Source organism: Babylonia areolata, chromosome 27 (genome assembly GCF_041734735.1).
Source record: "Babylonia areolata isolate BAREFJ2019XMU chromosome 27, ASM4173473v1, whole genome shotgun sequence".
Classification (NCBI taxonomy): domain Eukaryota; kingdom Metazoa; phylum Mollusca; class Gastropoda; order Neogastropoda; family Buccinidae; genus Babylonia; species Babylonia areolata.
In genome coordinates this window covers 40,348,240-40,374,224 of record NC_134902.1, presented here as the reverse complement: position 1 = coordinate 40,374,224, position 25,985 = coordinate 40,348,240, and the positions used below count along the sequence as shown (strand labels likewise).

The 25,985-nt window shown below is 46.2% G+C and overlaps 1 protein-coding gene across 4 annotated transcripts in view; it reads right to left on the bottom strand.

The window, feature by feature from the left end:
• LOC143301621 (liprin-alpha-1-like) overlaps positions 1-25,985 on the bottom strand; it is a 158,854-nt gene that overhangs the window by 57,599 nt on the left and 75,270 nt on the right. For all 4 annotated transcript variants that reach the window (XM_076616026.1, XM_076616028.1, XM_076616029.1 and 1 more), the window contains exons 10-15: positions 19,354-19,437; positions 14,730-14,924; positions 13,553-13,629; positions 12,447-12,528; positions 10,560-10,777; positions 7,168-7,225 (exon numbers count right to left, since the gene is read on the bottom strand). In XM_076616026.1, coding sequence (XP_076472141.1) covers positions 7,168-7,225; positions 10,560-10,777; positions 12,447-12,528; positions 13,553-13,629; positions 14,730-14,924; positions 19,354-19,437 — 714 coding nt within the window. The remainder of the gene's footprint in view (positions 1-7,167; positions 7,226-10,559; positions 10,778-12,446; positions 12,529-13,552; positions 13,630-14,729; positions 14,925-19,353; positions 19,438-25,985) is intronic.

Sequence of the window (25,985 nt, the reverse complement as noted above, 5' to 3'; positions counted from 1 at the left end):
AACCCCCTCCCCCCCTTCCCCTACAAGGTGGTGTGGGGTGAGGAAACAGGGATGGGAGAGGGGGGAGGGATGGGGAGGGGAGAGGGAGGGAGACAGACCAGACCAACAGCTGCCTGTGACAGCCACACTATCACTCCTGTCTGCCCTCTCCCCCTGCTCCCAAGAGCTCCTCTGGCTCCCCCCACCCACCCCCCTCCCCGACAAAGAACAACAGGGTGGCATGTCATCCAGGACTGTCCATGTCAGTGTGACAGAACTCACACTGTGTTGTCCCCCCACTCTCAGCCGTCCTGAGCCCCAGGAAAAACAGCGGGGCCAATCAGGGAAAGCTCATTATCAGCTCATCACCCCTTCACCTCCCTCTCAAAGACACCTCAACACAAATGCACATAGCTTGTGCAGCGCTGTGCACTGTTTGGTATTGCTGTTATTGCATTGTATTGTACGTGTATGGTATTGTATAACTGCTTTTTGTCACAACAGATCTCTCTGTGTTAAAATGTCTGCTGCTCTCCTCCAGGACAGCTGTCACCACAGAGCATGCCCGCACCTTGTCTGACAACACACATGACGCTCAGCACTGTGTGTGTGGGTGTGTGAGGTGGGGGGAGGGGGGGGAGGGTGGAGGGGCTAGGGGGTGGGAGTTAGGGGGCGGGGGTGGTGAGGCAGCAGACAGAACGACACTGCTGGGCCTCACCTTCCCCTTTGACAATGCCTCAACCCTCAAAAACAGAGTATGGCTGCCTACATGGCAGGGTAAAAACGGTCATACACATTAAAGCCCACTTGTGTACACACCAGTGAACGTGGGAGTTGCAGCCCACGAATGAAGAAGAAGACAACACCCCAGCTCTTATACTGCGTCACTGTCTGCATGGCTGGATTAGGAAGTATAGAGGTCAAGTGATGACTACTTCACTGAGCATGTGTGTGTGTGTGTGTGTGTGTGTGTGTGAGTGTGTGTGTGTGTGTGTGTGTGTGTGTGTGTGTGTGTGTGTGTGTGTGTGTGTGTGTGTGTGTGTGTGTGTGTGTGTGTGTGTGTGTGTGTGTGTGTGTGAGTGTGTGTGTGTGTGCATGTGCGTGTGTGTGTGAGTGTACGTAGTGTGTGTGTGTGTGTGTTTGCACACATACATGTGTCAATATCGATTTTGTTCTTTTGTTTATCCGTTTTCAATCTTACTCATACTCCAAAAGGGATGAAAAGGAACTTGAATCTTAAATCTTGCGTTTGTGTGTGTACATGTATTTTTGTGTTTGTGTGTGTGCATGTATTTTTGTGTTTGTGTGTGTGCATGTGTGTTTATGTGTGTGCGTGTGTGTTTGTGTGCAGATCCCAGACATGCCATGGAATTGCAAAGAGAGAGAAGAAAAAAAAGACAAAAAAAGGGACAAAAACCATGACACTTCATGTCTTGATCCCCAAGTAAAGGCTGCAAGATGTGGCTCTCACACAGAGGACGCAGTGGACTGAAAGGGAATCCTGATTCAACCTCACAACTCTCTGCCAGCCAGTTGGTGTCAAATCCCTCCCTAATATCACAACCTAAGACCCAATTAAAACGGTATTTCTTTGGGAAAGCTGTCTCTAAGCTTTTATGTGCACAGCTTCCTCATACTGGATCTTTTTTTTCCAGGTGCTTGAGCTGTGTGTTCATGCATGAATCATACTGTGTGTGTGTGTGTGTGTGTGTGTGTGTGTGTGTGTGTGTGTGTGTGTGTGTGCGTGTGTGTGTGTGTGTATGTTTATGTGTGTGTCTGTGTGTCATTGTGTACATAAGTGCATGTGTGTCTGTGTCTGTGCGTGCATGTGCATGTTAGTCACTATGTGAATGTGTGGTATGTAATACCTAAATACCTCTGGCAGTGTATGAAGAAAGTTGTGAAAACTATCATGGAGATAACACAACGCAAGATACAAAACAAACTGGGTTACAAACAGGACACAGCGCTGTGAAGCCTGACACAGTGACCATGTCATGTCTTCACTGTGCTGTCGTGCTGTGAAGTCTGACACAGTGCCCATGTCATGTCTTCACTGTGCTGTCGTGCTGTGAAGTCTGACACAGTGCCCATGTCATGTCTTCACTGTGCTGTCGTGCTGTGAAGTCTGACATAGTGCCCATGTCATGTCTTCACTGTGCTGTCGTGCTGTGAAGCCTGACACAGTGCCCATGTCATGTCTTCACTGTGCTGTCGTGCTGTGAAGTCTGACATAGTGCCCATGTCATGTCTTCACTGTGCTGTCGTGCTGTGAAGTCTGACATAGTGCCCATGTCATGTCTTCACTGTGCTGTCGTGCTGTGATGTGAAGCCTGACACAGTGCCCATGTCATGTCTTCACTGTGCTGTCGTGCTGTGAAGCCTGACACAGTGCCCATGTCATGTCTTCACTGTGCTGTCGTGCTGTGAAGCCTGACACAGTGCCCATAGTCTGACACAGTGACCATGTCATGTCTTCACTGTGCTGTCGTGCTGTGAAGTCTGACATAGTGCCCATGTCATGTCTTCACTATCCTGTCGTGCTGTGAAGTCTGACATAGTGACCATGTCATGTCTTCACTGTGCTGTCGTGCTGTGAAGCCTGACACAGTGCCCATGTCATGTCTTCACTGTGCTGTCGTGCTGTGAAGCCTGACACAGTGCCCATGTCATGTCTTCACTGTGCTGTCGTGCTGTGAAGTCTGACACAGTGCCCATGTCATGTCTTCACTATCCTGTCGTGCTGTGAAGTCTGACATAGTGCCCATGTCATGTCTTCACTGTGCTGTCGTGCTGTGAAGTCTGACATAGTGCCCATGTCATGTCTTCACTATCCTGTCGTGCTGTGAAGTCTGACATAGTGCCCATGTCATGTCTTCACTATCCTGTCGTGCTGTGAAGTCTGACATAGTGCCCATGTCATGTCTTCACTATCCTGTCGTGCTGTGAAGTCTGACATAGTGCCCATGTCATGTCTTCACTATCCTGTCGTGCTGTGAAGCCTGACATAGTGCCCATGTCATGTCTTCACTATCCTGTTGTCATGTCTTCACTATCCTGTTGTGCTGTGAAGCCTGACACAGTGCCCATGTCATGTCTTCACTATCCTGTTGTCATGTCTTCACTATCCTGTTGTGCTGTGAAGCCTGACATAGTGCCCATGTCATGTCTTCACTATCCTGTTGTCATGTCTTCACTATCCTGTTGTGCTGTGAAGCCTGACACAGTGCCCATGTCATGTCTTCACTATCCTGTTGTGCTGTGAAGTCTGAGAGTGCCCATGTCATGTCTTCACTATCCTGTTGTCATGTCTTCACTATCCTGTTGTCATGTCTTCACTATCCTGTTGTCATGTCTTCACTATCCTGTTGTGCTGTGAAGCCTGACACAGTGCCCATGTCATGTCTTCACTATCCTGTTGTCATGTCTTCACTATCCTGTTGTGCTGTGAAGTCTGACACAGTGCCCATGTCATGTCTTCACTATCCTGTTGTCATGTCTTCACTATCCTGTTGTCATGTCTTCACTATAATGTTGTCATGTCTTCACTATATCGTCATGCTGTGATGTCTGACACAGTGCCCATGTCATGTCTTCACTATCCTGTTGTCATGTATTCACTATCCTGTTGTCATGTCTTCACTATCCTGTTGACATGTTCTCACTACACTGTCGTGCTGTGAAGCATGACACAGTGCCCATGTCATGTCTTCACTATCCTGTCGTGCTGTGAAGCATGACACAGTGCCCATGTCATGTCTTCACTATCCTGTCATGCTGTTCTCACCAGTCCCATGGACATGCACCCAGTGCCTCCACTAATCCCCTCATGAAAGCTCCATTTGATCTCTTCTCTCTCTCAACACTTTCCTTCATGAAGTCATTCAGCTCTTTTCCTGCCAGTACTGCACCCAGTGCCTTCATTAATCCCCTCACCAAAGCTCACTTTTGTAATCTTCACTCTCAACACTTTCCTTCACACACTAACTCTGCTCTTTTCCAGCCAGCGCTGCACAATATTGTGGAGCAGAAGGGAAAAACAGAGAACAAAAATCCTTTTTATGGGCTTCCTGCAATAATAAACTGTTTTACTCTATTTCTAGGCAGCTATTCAACGCAAAAACAAGAAAACAAACAAACAAGAACTCCTTTTCAATAGCTTCCCAGAATAATGAACTAGTCTACTTTATTTTTAGGCAGTTATACCACTCAGAACAAAGTGGGCCCACACCAAAAAAGGAGCGGCCAAATGGAAAATGGGATAACATGTGATGTTCATGTGATCGTCAATAGCTGATGTCCTGTATATTGGACATCACCACAGGGATGAAGTGAAGAAGACACCAGCATTGAATACATCCTTAAAATGTCGGCAGCTGGACTGAACACGTCCTTATAGTGTCGGCAGCTGGACTGAACACGTCCTTACAGTGTCGACAGCTGGACTGAACACGTCCTTATAGTGTTGACAGCTGGACTGAACACGTCCTTAGAGTGTCGACAGCTGGACTGAACATGTCCTTATAGTGTCGACAGCTGGATTGAACATGTATTCTTTTCTTATAGAGGGAGACAGAACGGCTGAAACAGAACAAGGATGGCTATACCTGGGGTAAGCTAGCAAAGACAGCACAAGATAGACGGCTATACCTGGGGGAAGCTAGCTAAGACAGCACAAGACAGACGGCTATACCTGGGGGAAGCTAGCTAAGACAGCACAAGACAGACGGCTATACCTGGGGGAAGCTAGCTAAGACAGCACAAGACAGATGGCTATACCTGGGGGAAGCTAGCTAAGACAGCACAAGACAGCTATACCTGGCGGAAGCTAGCTAAGACAGCACAAGACAGACGGCTATACCTGGGGGAAGCTAGCTAAGACAGCACAAGACAGCTATACCAGGGGGAAGCTGGCTAAGACAGCACAAGACAGACAGCTATACTGACAGCACAAGACAGATGGCTATACCTGGGGGAAGCTAGCTAAGGCAGCACAAGACAGATGGCTATACCTGGGGGAAGCTAGCTAAGACAGCACAAGACAGATGGCTATACCTGGGGGAAGCTAGCTAAGACAGCACAAGGCAGACAGCTATACCTGGGGGAAGCTAGCTAAGACAGCACAAGACAGACGGCTATACCTCGGGGAAGCTAGCTAAGACAGCACAAGACATACGGCTATACCTGGGGGAATCTAGCTAAGACAGCACAAGACAGAATGGCTATACCTGGGGGAAGCTAGCTAAGACAGCACAAGGCAGACAGCTATACCTGGGGGAAGCTAGCTAAGACAGCACACGGCAGACAGCTATACCTCGGGGAAGCTAGCTAAGACAGCACAAGACAGAACGGCTATACCTGGGGGAAGAAGCTAGCTAAGACAGCACAAGACAGAACGGCTATACCTCGGGGAAGCTAGCTAAGACAGCACAAGACAGAATGGCTATACCTGGGGGAAGCTAGCTAAGACAGCACAAGACAGCTATACCTGGGGGAAGCTAGCTAAGACAGCACAAGACAGAATGGCTATACCTGGGGGAAGCTAGCTAAGACAGCACAAGACAGAACGGCTATACCTGGGGGAAGCTAGCTAAGACAGCACAAGACATACGGCTATACCTGGGGAAAGAAGCTAGCTAAGACAGCACAAGACAGAACGGCTATACCTGGGGGAAGCTAGCTAAGACAGCACAAGACAGAACGGCTATACCTGGGGGAAGAAGCTAGCTAAGACAGCACAAGACAGAACGGCTATACCTGGGGGAAGAAGCTAGCTAAGACAGCACAAGACAGAACGGCTATACCTGGGGGAAGAAGCTAGCTAAGACAGCACAAGACAGAACGGCTATACCTGGGGGAAGAAGCTAGCTAAGACAGCACAAGACAGAACGGCTATACCTGGGGGAAGAAGCTAGCTAAGACAACACAAGACAGAACGGCTATACCTGGGGGAAGAAGCTAGCTTAGACAGCACAAGACAGAACGGCTATACCTGGGGGAAGAAGCTAGCTAAGACAGCACAAGACAGAACGGCTATACCTGGGGGAAGAAGCTAGCTAAGACAGCACAAGACAGAACGGCTATACCTGGGGGAAGAAGCTAGCTAAGACAGCACAAGACAGGCTGCAGCAGTTGAGATCTCTGGTTGCCGCCTTATTTGTCACAGGACTTGAAGAAGATTACCCAACTTACTACACAGATAATGTTGGACATCAGCTGATTTCTCTCAGAACCAAACTCTCTGACCACTGTGTCCTGTCCTTTCTTCCCCTCCACAACATGACATCTGACACAGCTACATGCTGACTCCAGCAAAACACATAGCCTCTCTTTCTCTCTCTTTCACACACACACACACACACACAACAACATGGACAGGTGGTGGTGGCAGAAAAGGTTCAGTTTCAGGGAAGAATCAAAGCGTGCAGACTAACCCATACTCACTACACCACACACGCTGCACAGCACCGAGTGGTCACAGCTCAGTGTACACTGACTACAAGGAACTGGCAGATGTCCCCAGCTGTGCCAGGGTGTGTGTGTGTGTGTGTGGTGTGTGTGTGTGTGTGTGTGTGTGTGTGTGTGTGTGTGTGTGAAACAGACATTGGGTAGCACGGGGAATATACATGTAGGCTGACTAGTTGCCAGGCAGGGTGTGTGTGTGGTGTGTGTGTGTGTGTGTGTGTGTGTGAAACAGACATTGGGTAGCATGGGGAATAAACATGTAGGCGGACTAACAACACTGATTCAGAAGCAAACTGAGGTCATACCTGTCACAGAAAGGCGGCGTTAAATAACAACAGAAAAACACATGCAACAACACCAATCAACACACACGCCTACACCCAAAAAGAAGAGAGAGGAAAAAAAAAGGTGGTGATGGTGACAGCCGACCAACCAAAGTCCTGCAAGGCAGCCAACACACCCACACAGGGAGGGTGGGGGAGAGCAGTGAGGGAGGATTGGGGAGGAAGGACCACAACAGTTCCACAACACCAGCAGGGCAGCAGAGCAGGACAGGACGCACACAGCCACAAAACTTACAGTGTGATATTTGTGCAGCAAATCGCGTGACTGAGAGGAACGGGGGGTGGGGGTGGAGCGGCCACTAAGAGGGGGTGAGGATCGCTCGTACCCCCCTCCCCCCCGCCAGCGAGAAGCAATAGCGTCAAGACTACCGGAGCCTACCCTGCTCTCCAGTTCGTCAGCACGCTGCTCCGTCGATTCCTTCTCCTCTTGGATCAGCCTGCAACGTCCCAACAACGACGTTACATCACAACAACAACATTACACAGCCTGCAACGTTCCAACAACAACGTTACATCACAACAACAACATTACACAGCCTGCAACGTTCCAACAACAACACTACACAGCCTGCAACGTCCCAACAACAACGTTACATTTTGACAACAACATTACACAGCCTGCAACGTCCCAACAACGACGTTACATCACAACAACAACATTACACAGCCTGCAACGTTCCAACAACAACACTACACAGCCTGCAACATCCTAACAACAACAACGTTACATCACAACAACATTACACAGGCTGCAACATCACAACAACAACAACGTTACATCACAACAACAACATTACACAGGCTGCAACATCACAACAACAACAACGTTACATCACAACAACAACATTACACAGGCTGCAACATCCCAACAACAACAACGTTACATCACAACAACAACATTACACAGGCTGCAACATCCCAACAACAACAACGTTACATCACAACAACATTACACAGCCTACAACATCCCAACAACAACAACGTTACATCACAACAACAACATTACACAGCCTGCAACATCCCAACAACAACAACGTTACATCACAACAACATTACACAGGCTGCAACATCACAACAACAACAACGTTACATCACAACAACAACATTACACAGGCTGCAACATCACAACAACAACAACGTTACATCACAACAACATTACACAGGCTGCAACATCCCAACAACAACAACGTTACATCACAACAACAACATTACACAGCCTGCAACATCCCAACAACAACAACGTTACATCACAACAACATTACACAGCCTACAACATCCCAACAACAACAACGTTACATCACAACAACAACATTACACAGCCTGCAACATCCCAACAACAACAACGTTACATCACAACAACATTACACAGCCTGCAACATCACAACAACAACAACGTTACATCCCAACAACATTACACAGGCTGCAACATCACAACAACAACAACGTTACATCCCAACAACATTACACAGCCTGCAACATCCCAACAACAACAACGTTACATCACAACAACAACATTACACAGCCTGCAACATCCCAACAACAACAACGTTACATCACAACAACATTACACAGCCTGCAACATCCCAACAACAACGTTACATCACAACAGCAGCATTATACAGCCTGCAACATCCCAACAACAACAACGTTACATCACAACAACATTACACAGCCTGCAACATCACAACAACAACGTTACATCACAACAACATGACACAGCCTGCAACATCCCAACAACAACGTTACATCACAACAACAACATTACACAGCCTGCAACATCACAACAATAACATTACACAGCCTGTAACATCAACATTACACAGCCTGCAACATCACATCAACATTACACAGCCTGGTACATAATAACAACGTTACGCAGTCTGTAACATCACAACAACATTACACAGCCTGTAACTTAATAATGTTACGCAGCCTGCAACATCACAACATTACACAGCCTGTAACATCATATCAACGTTACGCAGCCTGCAACATCACACAGCCTGCAACATCACAAAAACATTACACACTCTGTAACATCATATCAACATTACGCAGCCTGCAACATCACATCGCACATCCTGCAACATCACACATCCTGTAATACCACAACAACATCACACAGCCTACAACATCACACATCCTGTAATACCACAACAACATCACAAAGCCTACAACATCACACATCCTGTAATACCACAACAACATCACACAGCCTACAACATCACACATCCTGTAATACCACAACAACATCACACAGCCTACAACATCACACATCCTGTAATACCACAACAACATCACAAAGCCTACATCACACATCCTGTAATACCACAACAACATTACACAGCCTGCAACATCACAACAACATAGCCTGTAACATCACAACAACATTGCACTGCCTGCAACATCACAACAACACTGCACTGCCTGCAACATCACAATAACATTACACTGCCTGCAACATCATCACACAGTCTGCAACAACATCACAACACAGCCTGCAACATCACAACAACATTACGCAGCCTGCAACATCACAACAACATTACACAGCCTGCAACATCACAACATTACACAGCCTGCAACATCACACAGTCTGCAACATCACAACATTACACAGTCTGCAACGTCACAACAACATTACACAGTCTGCAACATCACAACATTACACAGCCTGCAACGTCACACAGTCTGCAACATCACAACATTACACAGTCTGCAACATCACAACAACATTACACAGTCTGCAACATCACAACAACATTACACAGTCTGCAACATCACAACATTACACAGCCTGCAACATCACAACCACATTACACAGCCTGCAACATCACAACACAGCCTGCAACATCATAACAACATTACACAGTCTGCAACATCACAACAACATTACACAGTCTGCAACATCACAACACAGCCTGCAACATCACAACAACATTACACAGCCTGCAACATTACAACACAGCCTGCAACATCATAACAACATTACACAGTCTGCAACATCACACAGTCTGCAACATCACAACATTACACAGTCTGCAACATCACAACAACATTACACAGTCTGCAACATCACAACATTACACAGCCTGCAACATCACAACAACATTACACAGCCTGCAACATCACAACACAGCCTGCAACATCACAACAACATTACACAGTCTGCAACATCATAACAACATTACACAGCCTGCAACATCACACAGCCTGCAAACATCACAACATTACACAGTCTGCAACATCACAACAACATTACACTCTGCAACATCACAACATTACACAGTCTGCAACATCACAACCACATTACACAGCCTGCAACATCACAACACAGCCTGCAACATCACAACAACATTACACAGCCTGCAACATCACAACAACATTACACAGCCTGCAACATCACAACATTACACAGTCTGCAACATCACAACAACATTACACAGTCTGCAACATCACAGTTGTTCCTGCAGCATGAGGGCTTTATAGATACCCATTATGATTATCATGATAATGATAATGATGATAATAATGATGATGATGATGATGATGACCTGATCTCGTTGTTGATGGCGTCCAGTTGTTCCTGCTGCATGAGGGCTTTATAGATACCCATTATGATTATGATAACCATGATGATGATGATGATGATGATGATGATGATGACCTGATCTCGTTGTTGATGGCGTCCAGTTGTTCCTGCAGCATGAGGGCTTTATAGATACCCATTATGATTATGATAACCATGATGATGATGATGATGATGATGACCTGATCTCGTTGTTGATGGCGTCCAGTTGTTCCTGCAGCATGAGGGCCAGGGTCTGGGCATCAGTGTGGCCCGATGGGGATAGCAGGTCGACAGCCCCAAACAGCGACTCGTTGTCATCGGTGCCCTCAGTGTCACTGGCGTCAAACGCTTGCTGAACGTTGGCCAGCACATGGGCCTGCTGCAGCTTCTCCCACTCCTGTTCGTTCAGCGTGTTCACCTGAAAACATACAGGCTCACAGTGTTCAACTGTACACATACTGGTACACAGTGTTCACCTGTACACATACTGGTACACAGTGTTCACCTGCACACACACACACAGGTAGTGTTCACCTGTACACATACTGGTACACAGTGTTCACCTGCACACACACACACACACACACACACACACACACACACAGAGGTAGTGTTCACCTGCTCACATATTGGTACAGAGTGTTCACCTGCACACACACACACACAGAGGTAGTGTTCACCTGCCCACATACTGGTACAGAGTGTTCACCTGCACACACACACACACACACACACACACACACACACACACAGGTAGTGTTCACCTGCCCACATACTGATACAGAGTGTTCACCTGCACACACACACACACACACACACACACACACAGGTACAGGGTGTTCACCAGCACACACAGACACAGGTTCAGTGTTCACCTGCACACACACACACACACACACACAGGTGCAGAGTGTTCATCCCCACCCCATCATGTACCAGGGTGTTTACACCTGAACCCCTCACACCATCATGTATTCACACCTGAACCCCACACCCCATCATGTATTCACACCTGAACCCCACACCCCATCATGTATTCACACCTGAACCCCACACCCCATCATGTATTCACACCTGATCCCTGAACCCCATCATGCATTCACACCTGAACCCTTCACAACATGTATTTACACCTGAACCCCATCATGTATTCACACCTGAACCCCTCACACCATCATGTACTCACACCTGAACCCCTCACAACATGTATTTACACCTGAACCCCAGCATGTATTCACACCTGAACCCCAGCATGTATTCACAACTGAACCCCAGCATGTATTCACACTTGAACCCCAGCATGTATTCACACCTGAACCTTGAACCCCAGCATGTATTCACACCTGAACCCCTCACACCATGTATTCACACCCGAACCCCTCACACCATCATGTATTCACACCTGAACCCCACACCCCATCATGTATTCACACCTGATTCCTGAACCCCATCATGCATTCACACCTGAACCCTTCACAACATGTATTCACACCTGAACCCCATCATGTATTCATACCTGAACCCCTCACACCATCATGTACTCACACCTGAACCCCTCACAACATGTATTCACACCTGAACCCCATCATGTATTCACACCTGAACCCCAGCATGTATTCACACCTGAACCTTGAACCCCAGCATGTATTCACACCTGAACCTTGAACCCCAGCATGTATTCACACTTGAACCCCAGCATGTATTCACACCTGAACCTTGAACCCCAGCATGTATTCACACTTGAACCCCATCATGTATTCACACCTGAACCCCTCACACCATGTATTCACACCTGAACCCCTCACACCATGTATTCACACCCGAACTCCTAACACCATCATGTATTCACACCTGAACCCCTCACACCATGTATTCACACCTGAACCCCTCACCCCATCATGTATTCACACCTGAACCCCATCATGTATTTACACCTGAACCCCTCACACTATCATGTATTCACACCTGAATCCCATCATGTATTCACACCTGAACCCCCCCACGCCATCATGTACCAGGGTGCTCACACGTGAACCTATACCCCTCCCCTACGTCAGACAACAGGAAATCATCTATCAGGTATTCACCTTGTTAGGGTCATCCACCATGGCTTGTTCCCTGCCTCGCTGCTGTCTCCGCGACACGTTGTCCTCAAACACATAGCCCGCCCTGAACACATCACACACATCATTAACACACAGCCCGCCCTGTACACACCACACACACCATTAACACAGCCTGCCCTGTACACACCACACACACCATTAACACAGCCTGCCCTGTACACACCACACACATCATTAACACAGCCTGCCCTGTACACACCACACACATCATTAACACAGCCTGCCCTGTACACACCACACACATCATGAACACATAGCCTGCCCTGTACACACCACACACATCATTAACACCTGAAGATTGGGACCACACTCTGTGCTATGGGTTTAAACCTGAAGACTGGGACCACACTCTGTGCTATGGGTTTAAACCTGAAGACTGGGACCACACTCTGTGCTATGGGTTTAAACCTGAAGACTGGGACCACACTCTGTGCTATGGGTTTAAACCTGAAGACTGGGACCACACACTGTGCTATGGGTTTAAACCTGAAGACTGGGACCACACTCTGTGCTATGGGTTTAAACCTGAAGACTGGGACCACACACTGTGCTATGGGTTTAAACCTGAAGACTGGGACCACACACTGTGCTACAGGTTTAAACCTACAGACTGGGACCACACACTGTGCTACAGGTTTAAACCTGAAGACTGGGACCACACTCTGTGCTATGGGTTTAAACCTGAAGACTGGGACCACACACTGTGCTACAGGTTTAAACCTACAGACTGGGACCACACACTGTGCTACAGGTTTAAACCTGAAGACTGGGACCACACACTGTGCTATGGGTTTAAACCTGATGACTGGGACCACACAGTTGAGGGTTATCCACTTCACGGATGTGTCTTTGCTCAAATTTCCTAACCAACACTGCAAGTGTCTGTATCTCTCAGTCTGGCTGATGCTGGGATATGTATACTATGAGAAGTACGGCCTTGTCAAGCAGGGCTAAACCAAAACAGATCCCAATACCACAATCTTCATTCATCACCACCAACATGAAAACACTATCAAACAGAGAAAACAAACAAAGTGTGCCCCAGGTGTGACAGAGGAAAGGGTCACCTCATCAGCTGCTGGATCTGCATGCGCAGTGTCTCCACCTCTCTCCTGTACTGCTGTACGTCCTCATTGGACCGCTCCTGAAACACCAAACATGGTGTCACAGCACTGATGACATCACACGGTGTTACATCACTGATGACATCACACGGTGTCACATCACTGATAACTCACACGGTGTCACATCACTGATAACATCACATGGTTTCACATCACTGATGACATCACACGGTGTCACATCACTGATGACATCACATGGTAACATCACACAGTGTCACATCACTGATGACATCATATGGTGTTACATCAATGACAGCATCACATGGTGTTATATCACTGATGACATCACATGGTGTCACATCACTGATGACATCATATGGTGTTACATCAATGACAGCATCACATGGTGTTATATCACTGATGACATCACATGGTGTCACATCACTGATGACATCACATGGTGTTACATCAATGACAGCATCACATGGTGTCACATCACTGATGACATCACATGGTGTCACACACTCATGTGCACATGCTAATGCTTTCATACAAAGACAATCAGCCATCTCTAGTTTCACCATATGGATTTTCACACATGCACACACTCATACACACACACACACACATATGTATGCACACACCCACAATAAGTCCAATTTCTAACAGCATAAAATATGTTCATCTGCTTCTTAAACAGACATTTTTATTCCATATCAAGCAAAATGAATCATAGCCAAGAAGTTTCACCCGAAGTAGTGATTTCAAGCCTCCTAACAACAGGATCAGTGCTTTATTTTCATCAACTCCCTGATCAATACAGCAAGAGAAATACAAAATGTGTCTGAGTACAATGTGTGCCATGCGGATGAGAGCCGGTCCATCCAGCAGCAGAGGCCACACACTGCGGGCTGAGGCACAAATCAGTCATCATGTGCAACGTGCCAATCAATGACAACATCACAGCAGCACCAGTCCCTTAGGGTCCTCCCCTTAATGACCAATAAACCTCCCTCTCCCCCCAGCCCGACGCCACACTGACAGGTACATTCACACACACACAAACACCCACACACAAACACGCACATACAAACATACACAAGCACCCACCCACACACTCACATGCACACACACACACGCGCACACACACACACACCACCCAGGGGATCAAGGACCCCACCTTTTCCTGCTGCAGATCGTCCATCATCTTGCGGACTTTCTCCAGCTCCTGGGACAGCGTGTTCTTCTCCTCCAGAGCCGCCATCCTCTCCTTCAGGTGCAGCTGCAGACGCTCGTTGGACTCTGACAGCAGTTTGTCCACCGTGGCCGACAGTCGTGCATTGTGCTCTTCATTCATCTTCTCTCTCTGCCGGGCCTGTAACAACATGGAAACCAATTTTTCTCTGCGTGATGGGGCTTTGTTCCAGGGGAATTCAACGACTAAATAACACATTTTATCTCCAACATGTTCGCTTGACCAGGTCAGAGTTCATCAACTGAAACAGAACATACTTGAGGGCATGCATACAAACACACACACCGTCACACAGGCACATGCACACAAACACACACAGACACTCACTGTCTCTCTCTCACGCATGTACATTCTCTCTCCTACAAAATTCATGCAATCAACAAAATCTCCAGTGCAAACACAGGCAAGACAGAAGTGTAACAACAAAATCAGTCATCATCATCACAAGAGCTTCTATGAGTGGAGCAATAAAGAAGAGGAACAGGACGAAGAACAGAGTCAGCTTCCCTAACACCACTGGTGCCTCTTCACTAAACCACCATCATCACATCTGGGCTTCGTCGAGACTGAATGGAACAGTGCTGTTTAACTTTCCTGTCACAACACACTTCTCCGTCAGTCACAACACATCTCTCTGTGTCAGCCTTAACACATCACTCTGTGTCAGGCTCAACACATTCCTCTGTGTAGTTCACAACAAATTTCTCCGTCAGTCACAACACATCTCTCTGTGTCAGCCTTAACACATTACTCTGTGTCAGGCTCAACACATTCCTCTGTGCAATTCACAACAAATTTCTACGTCAGTCACAACACATCTCTCTGTGTCAGCCTCAACACATTCCTCTGTGTCAGTCATAACACATTCCTCTGTGTCAGTCACAACACATCTCTCTGTGTCAGTCACAGCACATCTCTCTGTGTCAGTCACAACACACTCCTCTGTGTCAGTCACAACACAGTGTCACAACACTTTCTCTGTTTCTGGACCTTGCGATTGAAATGAACTTCCTTTTTCGCTTCGTCAAGTCTCCACACTCAGCTCTTTCAAGTCTGGCCTTAAAACCCACCTCTTCCCAAAATAGCCTCCCTTGCCTGCCCTTCCTTGTATTTAGTTTCTGCAGTATTAGAGTTATGCATGCGTGTGAATGACTGGTGCGAAAGCGCTTTGATTTGTCTCTGCACAAGATCCAGCGCTATATAAATACCATTATTATTATTATTATTACAACACATTCCTCTGAGTCAGTCACAACACATTCGTCTGAGTCAGTCACAACACATTCCTCTGAGTCAGTCACAATATATTCCTCTGAGTCAGTCACAACACATTTCTCTATGTCAGTCACAGCTTATTACTCTGTGTCTGTCACAACACATTCCTCTGAGTCAGTCACAATATATTCCTCTGAGTCAGTCACAACACATTTCTCTGAGTCAGTCACAATATATTCCTCTGAGTCAGTCACAACACATTTCTCTATGTCAGTCACAGCTTATTACTCTGTGTCCGTCACAAAAGCATTTTGCGAGGGACTCCTACCATTTGTTCTCTTATGCACACTTCTCATATTCTGATGTGTGCCAAGTGTGTGTTGCAAATGTAACTTTTGGATTGTTTCAAAACACCAGAATTATGGATCAGGGTGTGACCTCCTGTGTGAATCAAACTGGAGACTACTGTTTCATGTCCACTAAGCCACCACCTTCCCCTCATCCTTCGGGAGGAAAAAGGCTCAAAACCAGATAAAAAAACAACAACAAAGAAACAAACAAAAAACCACACAAAAACAAATCAATAAAATGAACAATTTGAATAGTTGATGTTCATATGCTTCAGGTGACACTGAAACCTGACAATTAGCGGGCGCTGTCAGTGTTTGCAGGTGAATTCACTCCGCTGACTCACGTCCATTAGCCAGGGCAAGTGTGCAAGTATCCTTGCATGCACATCTATATGGTGTGTGTGTGTGTGTGTGTGTGTGCGTGCGTGTGTGTGTGTGCGTGCGCACGCGTGCGCGCACAGAGACAAGGATGGTAGTGTGCGTGTGTGTGTGTGCGTGCGCGCACAGAGACAAGGATGGTAGTGTGTGTGTGTGTGTGTGCGCAGGCATGCCTGTACAGACAGGCAGGAAGGGCAGAGGGAGGACACATGACACAGAATGGTGTGTGTGGTGGGGTCTCCTGACAACAGAACTGTCTTCCTGACTGCAAACAGGACAGTGATGCAAGCTTGCAGAGATCCTAACATGGTGTGTGTGGTGGGGTCTCCTGACAACAGAACTGTCTTCCTGACTGCAAACAGGACAGTGATGCAAGCTTGCAGAGATCCTAACATGGTGTGTGTGGTGGGGTCTCCTGACAACAGAACTGTCTTCCTGACTGCAAACAGGACAGTGATGCAAGCTTGCAGAGATCCTAACATGGTGTGTGTGGTGGGGTCTCCTGACAACAGAACTGTCTTCCTGACTGCAAACAGGACAGTGATGCAAGCTTGCAGAGATCCTAACATGGTGTGTGTGGTGGGGTCTCCTGACAACAGAACTGTCTTCCTGACTTCAAACAGGACAGTGATGCAAGCTTGCAGAGATCCTAACATGGTGTGTGTGGTGGGGTCTCCTGACAACAGAACTGTCTTCCTGACTGCAAACAGGACAGTGATGCAAGCTTGCAGAGATCCTAACATGGTGTGTGTGGTGGGGTCTCCTGACAACAGAACTGTCTTCCTGACTGCAAACAGGACAGTGATGCAAGCTTGCAGAGATCCTAACATGGTGTGTGTGGTGGGGTCTCCTGACAACAGGGGAACTGTGTCTTCCTGACTGCAAACAGGACAGCCATACAAGCTTGCAGAGATCCTAACATTGTGTGTGGTGGTGGTGGTGGAAAGGAACACCCCCAACAAAAAACAACAACACCAACACAATTAAAGTAATAATCATCTGATGTTATAATTAAAATGAAGTAACAACTGACTTTTCTGATGTCTACTTCAATCTTAAAATTGATGCCATCGACTGAGACAAACATAACTCTAAAAACATCAAAGAAAAGAAAGAAAGAAAACAAGAAGTGAAGGAAAGAAACAGAAAAAAGAAATAATGAGAAAGGAAAGACAGACAGACAGACAGACCGAAGCCCAGTCCATTGACAGACACCTCTCTGCTGGGCCCCACACAAAGCCAACTAACAGGATGTAAAGCCCCCCCCCCTCCCCCCTCCATTCAACCCCACTCTCTGGACCACACACCATTCCTCCCCACAGCCCTCAACAGATCCCCAAGACAGAAATCCCATCTGTTGTACTGAAAGGGATTTGTCTGATGCCAGGGGCACCAACACTAACAGCCCGCCAGGAATTCATTGTGCCCATTAAGCCAAGCGTTTTTTCATCACAGCACCAATGATTGATTTCATTGATCCCTGATGGGCTCCAGTGGGCTGCATCAGGGACAGCATGGGGCCTCTAGTCGCTCCGACTGTTATGACAAGGCGACAGGGTCCCTCACTGAGGCCATCCTCAAACACTTGTCACACTTGTCTGGCAATGACAGACAGGCCAGGGAAAAGTTTTCACATTTCAAAGTGCATGGGGCTCTGTTACTGCTCGCCCCCTTTTCCATGTCTCAAAGTTGATGTGTGTGCGTGCGTGCGTGTGAGTGCGCTCACATGCATGCGTGTGTGTTCTTGTGTGATTTGTGTCAGACTGATGTGTAACGGTAAAGTTTTGAGAGGTTTGAAAGCACCATTTAAATGTACTATAATGATAATAATTATCGTCATCATTACTGTTGGTTATCTTTGCTATGTGTTATTGCTCTCCCCCTTTGCACCTCTCAAAGTCCATGGTCAATGTTATTGGTCCCCCTTCTTTTCCTGGGTCATTCTTCCCCATGCTGTGCAAACTGCCTGCAGTATGTCCACCACCAGCCTTCTCCTCCCTGCACCACCCCCACCCGCCCTCCCAGCCTCAACAAGGGTCCTGCCTTTATGCCAAGTCCACAAGATAACTTGTCATCATCACACCTCTTCCCATCTTCAGGAGGGGCACAACACAGCTCCCCAACCCCCCTCCCCCTCACTTCCGCTGGCAGGCCTGTAGACAGTGAGAGGACAGGGGGGTGGGGGTGGAGGGGGTTGGGGGGGGGGGGGGACAGGTCCCAGTTTGCCTGGCGGAGGTTGTCATGACTACAGTCATCAAGTGTTTCATCATCATTCATCATTGATATGCAGTGGCATGCCCCCCCCAACCCGCTCATCCCTGTAGGGTTTTTTTGGGGGGAGGAATACCCTGCCCCCACTCCCCCCAACCCTGCATCACCTCACTTCTGTCATTTTTTTCCTTTCCAACACCAAAGAAAGAAAAAGGGGGGGTGGGGGGGGGGGGGGGGGGGGAGAGAGAGAGAGAGAGAGAGAAAGTTTAATGTACATAGGCCTTGGGCCACAAGACACTGAGCAAGGGTGAGAGAAAGACAGAGGAAGAGACAGAGAGAAAGAGATACAGAAAAAGAGACAGACAGAGAGGAGAGATAATGGATGGAAGTCTGACCCGTTGTAGTTCAGCCTCCTTGTCTTGAAGGTTCTGCTCCAGCGTCACCAGCCTCTCTTCTGTGCTGCCATGCCTCTCCTCTGCCTGTCACACACAGTGCCCAGTCATCATCATCATCATCGTCATCATCATCATCATCATTATCATCGTCACCAGCCTCTCTTCTGTGCTGCCATGCCTCTCCTCCGCCTGTCACACACAGTGCCCACAGTCATCATCATCATCACCACACCATCATCATCATCATCATCACCATCATCATCACCAGCCTCTCTTCTGTGCTGCCATGCCTCTCCTCCACCTGTCACACACAGTGCCCACAGTCATCATCATCATCATCATCGTCATCATCATCATCATCGTCATCATCATCATCATCGTCATCACCAGCCTCTCTTCTGTGCTGCCATGCCTCTCCTCCGCCTGTCACACACAGTGCCCACAGTCATCATCATCATCATCGTCATCACCAACACCATCATCATCATCATCATCACCACACCATCACTTTGTGCTGCCATGCCTCTTCTCCACCTGTCACACACAGCATGGCAGCCTCTTTCTCACTGATAACCTGCAAAGTTCACAACTATGACAATTTCTCAGCGACACCCACTTGAAGCAATCAAATTTTCAGTGACATCCTATCACTGCAATAAGTGCTTCCACACAACTGTCTCACCTGTTTGGTAGGAACAAAAACAACTATAATAGAGGATTTATACATGGCATTATTTCTGAGGCAAATCTCAACTGATGATAAAACTCAGTGTGACACTTTGCGGCAGCTGTAAGTGTTTGGTCAAAGTGAAGACCAGTCAGAGAGTTGATTCCAGAGAAACCCCAACAGGAGTAAAAAGATACATGACAATTTCTGTTACAGTGTTAGGATACAAGGTCATCAGAAGACAAAAAAAAAGCAACAAAAGGTGGTTTCAGTTTCAAAAAGGTATAAAAGTGTGTGGACTGATCCATATATATATATATATATATATATATATATATATATATATATATATATATGTGTGTGTGTGTGTGTGTGTGTGTGTGTGTGTGTGTGTGTGTGTGTATACACACACACACATCTATCTATCTATATATATCTATATATATGAAAACCATACATTCCTAAAGAAAAGGAAGATAAAAATAAAAAGAGTAGATGCCTCATCTACAGTCTAAAAACTCAACAGCTGCTCAGGGCCTTCAACAAAACTTGGAAGCTCTGTACAATGAACTGTCACCATCACCCTCTCCTCTTCCACTGCTTTCACAGAATAACCATTTTACTTTCTGCAGACAGGATATGACTTGTCATGTCAAGTTTTTCCCTCACATCTTTATTTCTAGCCAGACTGTGACAATTGAAGTTTTCTTTGTTATTTTCTTTATAATATCTTTTCTTTTTTTTTTTTTTTTTTGTAATTCACTGGAATAATAATTACTGGAAGGATTTTCCCATGCAGATGATGCTATTGATGTGTTGCTACCACAACTGTGCAGAAATCACTGGTCATGCACGCATAATCCTGCATGACGTAAGTTCCCTTCACTCAGAAGACCTGTGGACGTCCTTCAGAGACACATTGCTCTGGCCAAAACCTCAACAGCCAGCTGTAGTGATCAATCCTCAACACCAGTTTTAACCAACTGACTGCTGCTGACCAGTATGCATGTCACTGAAGGTCCGTCAACCCAAGAGCTACAACACACCTTACAGGTCAGGATGTCAGTCACCCCTCTATCTGGACCTCTTCCTCTGCGGACTGCATCACTTTTGTTCAGCAAAACCAAAGACATTGATAATGACACAAAATTAGTGACTGCCCTTGAGACACCTGTCACTACAATGGTATTTCACCACGGTGCAGCAGTCAGGGTGGGGGAGGGGAGCAGTTCTCAGCAATACCACGGTGATACCTTATCTAAACATATCTCAGCACTATCCTGGTGATACCTTATCTAACATATCTCACTGACAACCTGGTGATACCTTGTCTAAACATATCTCACTGATAACCTGGTGATATCTTATCTAAACATATCTCAGCGATATCCTGGTGATACCTTATCCAAACATATCTCACTGATAACCTGGTGATACCTTATCTAAACATATCTCAGCGATATCCTGGTGATACCTTATCCAAACATATCTCAGTGATATCCGGGTGATATCTAAACATATCTCACTGATAACCTGGTGATACCTTGTCTAAACATATCTCAGTGATATCCTGGTGATACCTTATCTAACCATATCTCAGCGATATCCTGGTGACATCATATCCAAACATATCTCAGTGATATCCTGGTGATACCTTATCTAAACATATCTCAGCGATATCCTGGTGATACCTTATCCAAACATATCTCGGCGATATCCTGATACCCAATCTAAACAATTCTCAGTGATACCTCAGTGATACTCAGTCTGAACAATTATCAGTGATACCCCAGTGATACCCAATCTGAACAATTCTGTGATACCCTGGTGATACCCAATCTGAACAATTCTCTGTGATACCCCGGTGATACCCAATTTGAACAATTCTCAGTGATACCCTGGTGATACCCTATCTGAACAATTTTCTGTGATACCCCAGTGATACCCAATCTGAACAATTCTCAGCGATACCCTGGTGATACCCAATCTGAACAATTCTCAGCGATACCCTGGTGATACCCAATCTGAACAATTCTCTGTGATACCCCAGTGATACCCAATCTGAACAATTCTCTGTGATACCCTGGTGATACCCAATCTGAACAATTCTCAGTGATACCCTGGTGATACCCAATCTGAACAATTCTCTGTGATACCCTGGTGGTACCCAATCTGAACAATTCTCTGTGATACCCTGGTGATACCCAATCTGAACAATTCTCTGTGATACCCTGGTGATACCCAATCTGAACAATTCTCAGTGATATCCTGGTGATACCCAATCTGAACAATTCTTTGTGATACCCTGGTGATACCCAATCTGAACAATTCTCTGTGATACCCTGGTGATACCCAATCTGAACAATTCTCTGTGATACCCAATCTGAACAATTCTCTGTGATACCCAATCTGAACAATTCTCTGTGATACCCCGGTGATACCTAATCTGAACAATTCTCTGTGATACCCTGGTGATACCCAATCTGAACAATTCTCAGTGATACCCTGGTGATACCCAATCTGAACAATTCTCTGTGATACCCTGGTGATACCCAATCTGAACAATTCTCTGTGATACCCCGGTGATACCCAATCTGAACAATTCTCTGTGATACCCTGGTGATACCCAATCTGAACAATTCTCAGTGATACCCCGGTGATACCCAATCTGAACAATTCTCTGTGATACCCTGGTGATACCCAATCTGAACAATTCTTTGTGATACCCCGGTGATACCCAATCTGAACAATTCTTTGTGATACCCTTGTGATACCCAATCTGAACAATTCTCTGTGATACCCTGGTGATACCCAATCTGAACAATTCTCTGTGACACCCTGGTGATACCCAATCTGAACAATTCTCAGTGATACCTTGGTGATACACAATCTGAACAATTCTCTGTGATACCCCGGTGATACCCAATCTGAACAATTCTCAGTGATACCTTGGTGATACCCAATCTGAACAATTCTCTGTGATACCCTGGTGATACCCAATCTGAACAATTCTCTGTGATACCCAATCTGAACAATTCTCTGTGATACCCCGGTGATACCTAATCTGAACAATTCTCTGTGATACCCTGGTGATACCCAATCTGAACAATTCTCAGTGATACCCTGGTGATACCCAATCTGAACAATTCTCTGTGATACCCTGGTGATACCCAATCTGAACAATTCTCTGTGATACCCCGGTGATACCCAATCTGAACAATTCTCTGTGATACCCTGGTGATACCCAATCTGAACAATTCTCAGTGATACCCCGGTGATACCCAATCTGAACAATTCTCTGTGATACCCTGGTGATACCCAATCTGAACAATTCTTTGTGATACCCCGGTGATACCCAATCTGAACAATTCTTTGTGATACCCTTGTGATACCCAATCTGAACAATTCTCTGTGATACCCTGGTGATACCCAATCTGAACAATTCTCTGTGACACCCTGGTGATACCCAATCTGAACAATTCTCAGTGATACCTTGGTGATACACAATCTGAACAATTCTCTGTGATACCCCGGTGATACCCAATCTGAACAATTCTCAGTGATACCTTGGTGATACCCAATCTGAACAATTCTCTGTGATACCCAATCTGAACAATTCTCTGTGATACCCTGGTGATACCCAATCTGAACAATTCTCTGTGATACCCAATCTGAACAATTCTCTGTGATACCCCGGTGATACCCAATCTGAACAATTCTCTGTGATACCCTGGTGATACCCAATCTGAACAATTCTCTGTGATACCCTGGTGATGCCTAATCTGAACAATTCTCAGCCATACCCCGGTGATACCCAATCTGAACAATTCTCAGTGATACCCTGGTGATACCCAATCTGAACAATTCTCTGTGATACCCCGGTGATACCCAATCTGAACAATTCTCAGTGATACCCTGGTGATACCCAATCTGAACAATTCTCTGTGATACCCTGGTGATACCCAATCTGAACAATTCTCTGTGATACCCAATCTGAACAATTCTCTGTGACACCCTGGTGATACCCAATCTGAACAATTCTCAGTGATACCCTGGTGATACCCAATCTGAACAATTCTCTGTGATACCCCGGTGATACCCAATCTGAACAATTCTCTGTGATACCCCGGTGATACCCAATCTGAACAATTCTCTGTGATACCCCGGTGATACCCAATTTGAACAATTCTCAGTGATACCCTGGTGATACCCTATCTGAACAATTTTCTGTGATACCCTGCTGATACCCAATCTGAACAATTCTCTGTGATACCCCGGTGATATCCAATCTGAACAATTCTTTGTGATACCCTGGTGATACCCAATCTGAACAATTCTCAGCCATACCCCGGTGATACCCAATCGGAACAATTCTCTGTGATACCCTTGTGATACCCAATCTGAACAATTCTCAGCCATACCCTGGTGATACCCAATCTGAACAATTCCTCACTGAAAAACAGTCACAACAATCAATTCCTCAAGGGTTCTTACTGACAGCAAATCTTCACAGATGTCTGTCACAATTTTGTCTGTACCAAAGGAAAGACAATAAAGTTTGTGTTTTGTGTACTGTGTGTATTGTGTATATTTGTATCGCTGTCAGTGTCAGCAGTATGATACCCAAACTGCAGCCATCAAGTTCTCTGTGATAAACAATGCAGCATCAGAATCCCCCTGTTCTACACCAGTACACACACAGCCATCAAGTTCTCTGTGATAAACAATGCAGCATCAGAATCCCCCTGTTCTACACCAGTACACACAAGTCAATGTCTTGGCTGGGGTCATTTCTGAGTAATCATCATTCAAACCATTTCAAAGATGATAACAAACAGGATAATGTCAAAGCATACAACCAGCCATAGCACCCAGTCCAAACTACTGTAAAGATCAGCAAAACAACAACAACAACAAAAAGCAAGAAAAAAAACAGTATAGGAACTCTCTCATTCACACTCACATGCACACATACACAGGATACACAACTTAAAAAAGAAAAAAAAGGAGAAAAAGTGAAAAGAAAGAGAGAAAAAGTGTGGATAACACTAGCACTACTGACAGGCACGAAGTCAATGCACGATCACAGGAACAACATCAGGAAGACAGGCACTGTAAATCATTATCTGAGGAAACAATTTAAAAACTCATGGGTGAACTGGCCTAGGGTTGTGTGGAGAACCAAGTTAAATGGTTGAAGCTGAGATAAACTGTTACAGTTTCTTTGTTTTCCTGAAGACTCCAAGTGCTAACACATCAGTCACTGACCAGTAATGCACATCAACTAAATCAGCGTTAATCACTTAAAGTGTGTCGATGCTTGTTTACATGACAGTTGAGTTTTTTTGCCAACACAGGGTCTGTGAGGGTCTGGGTTCCAATCCTGCTCTCACCCTTTCTCCAAAGTTTGACCTGAAAATCAAGATTAGCGTCTGGTCATTCGGACGAGACAATAAACTGACGTCCTGTGTGCAGCACACACTTGGCGCACTGAAAAAGTACCCGTGGCAACAAGAGTGTTGTCCTCTGAAGAAATCCACTCTGATAGGTACACAAATATATGTGCATGCTTTCAAGGTCTGATGAAGCACGATGGGATATGCTGCTGGTCAGGGCATCAACCTAGCAGATGTGGTGTAACGTGTATGAATTTGTCCAAACACGGTGACTCCTTCTTCAGAAACTAAAGAGGGGTGGGTCTTTTCTCTGGCCTGTTTCTCAGGTAGCTAGTGAAGGGCAGTTAGGGAGGGTGGGTCTTTGTTTCTCAGGTAGCTAGTGAAGGGCAGTTAGGGAGGGTGGGTCTTTGTTTCTCAGGTAGCTAGTGAAGGGCAGTTAGGGAGGGTGGGTCTTTGTTTCTCAGGTAGCTAGTGAAGGGCAGTTAGGGAGGGTGGGTCTTTGTTTTGTTTCTCAGGTAGCTAGTGAAGGGCAGTTAGGGAGGGTGGGTCTTTGTTTTGTTTCTCAGGTA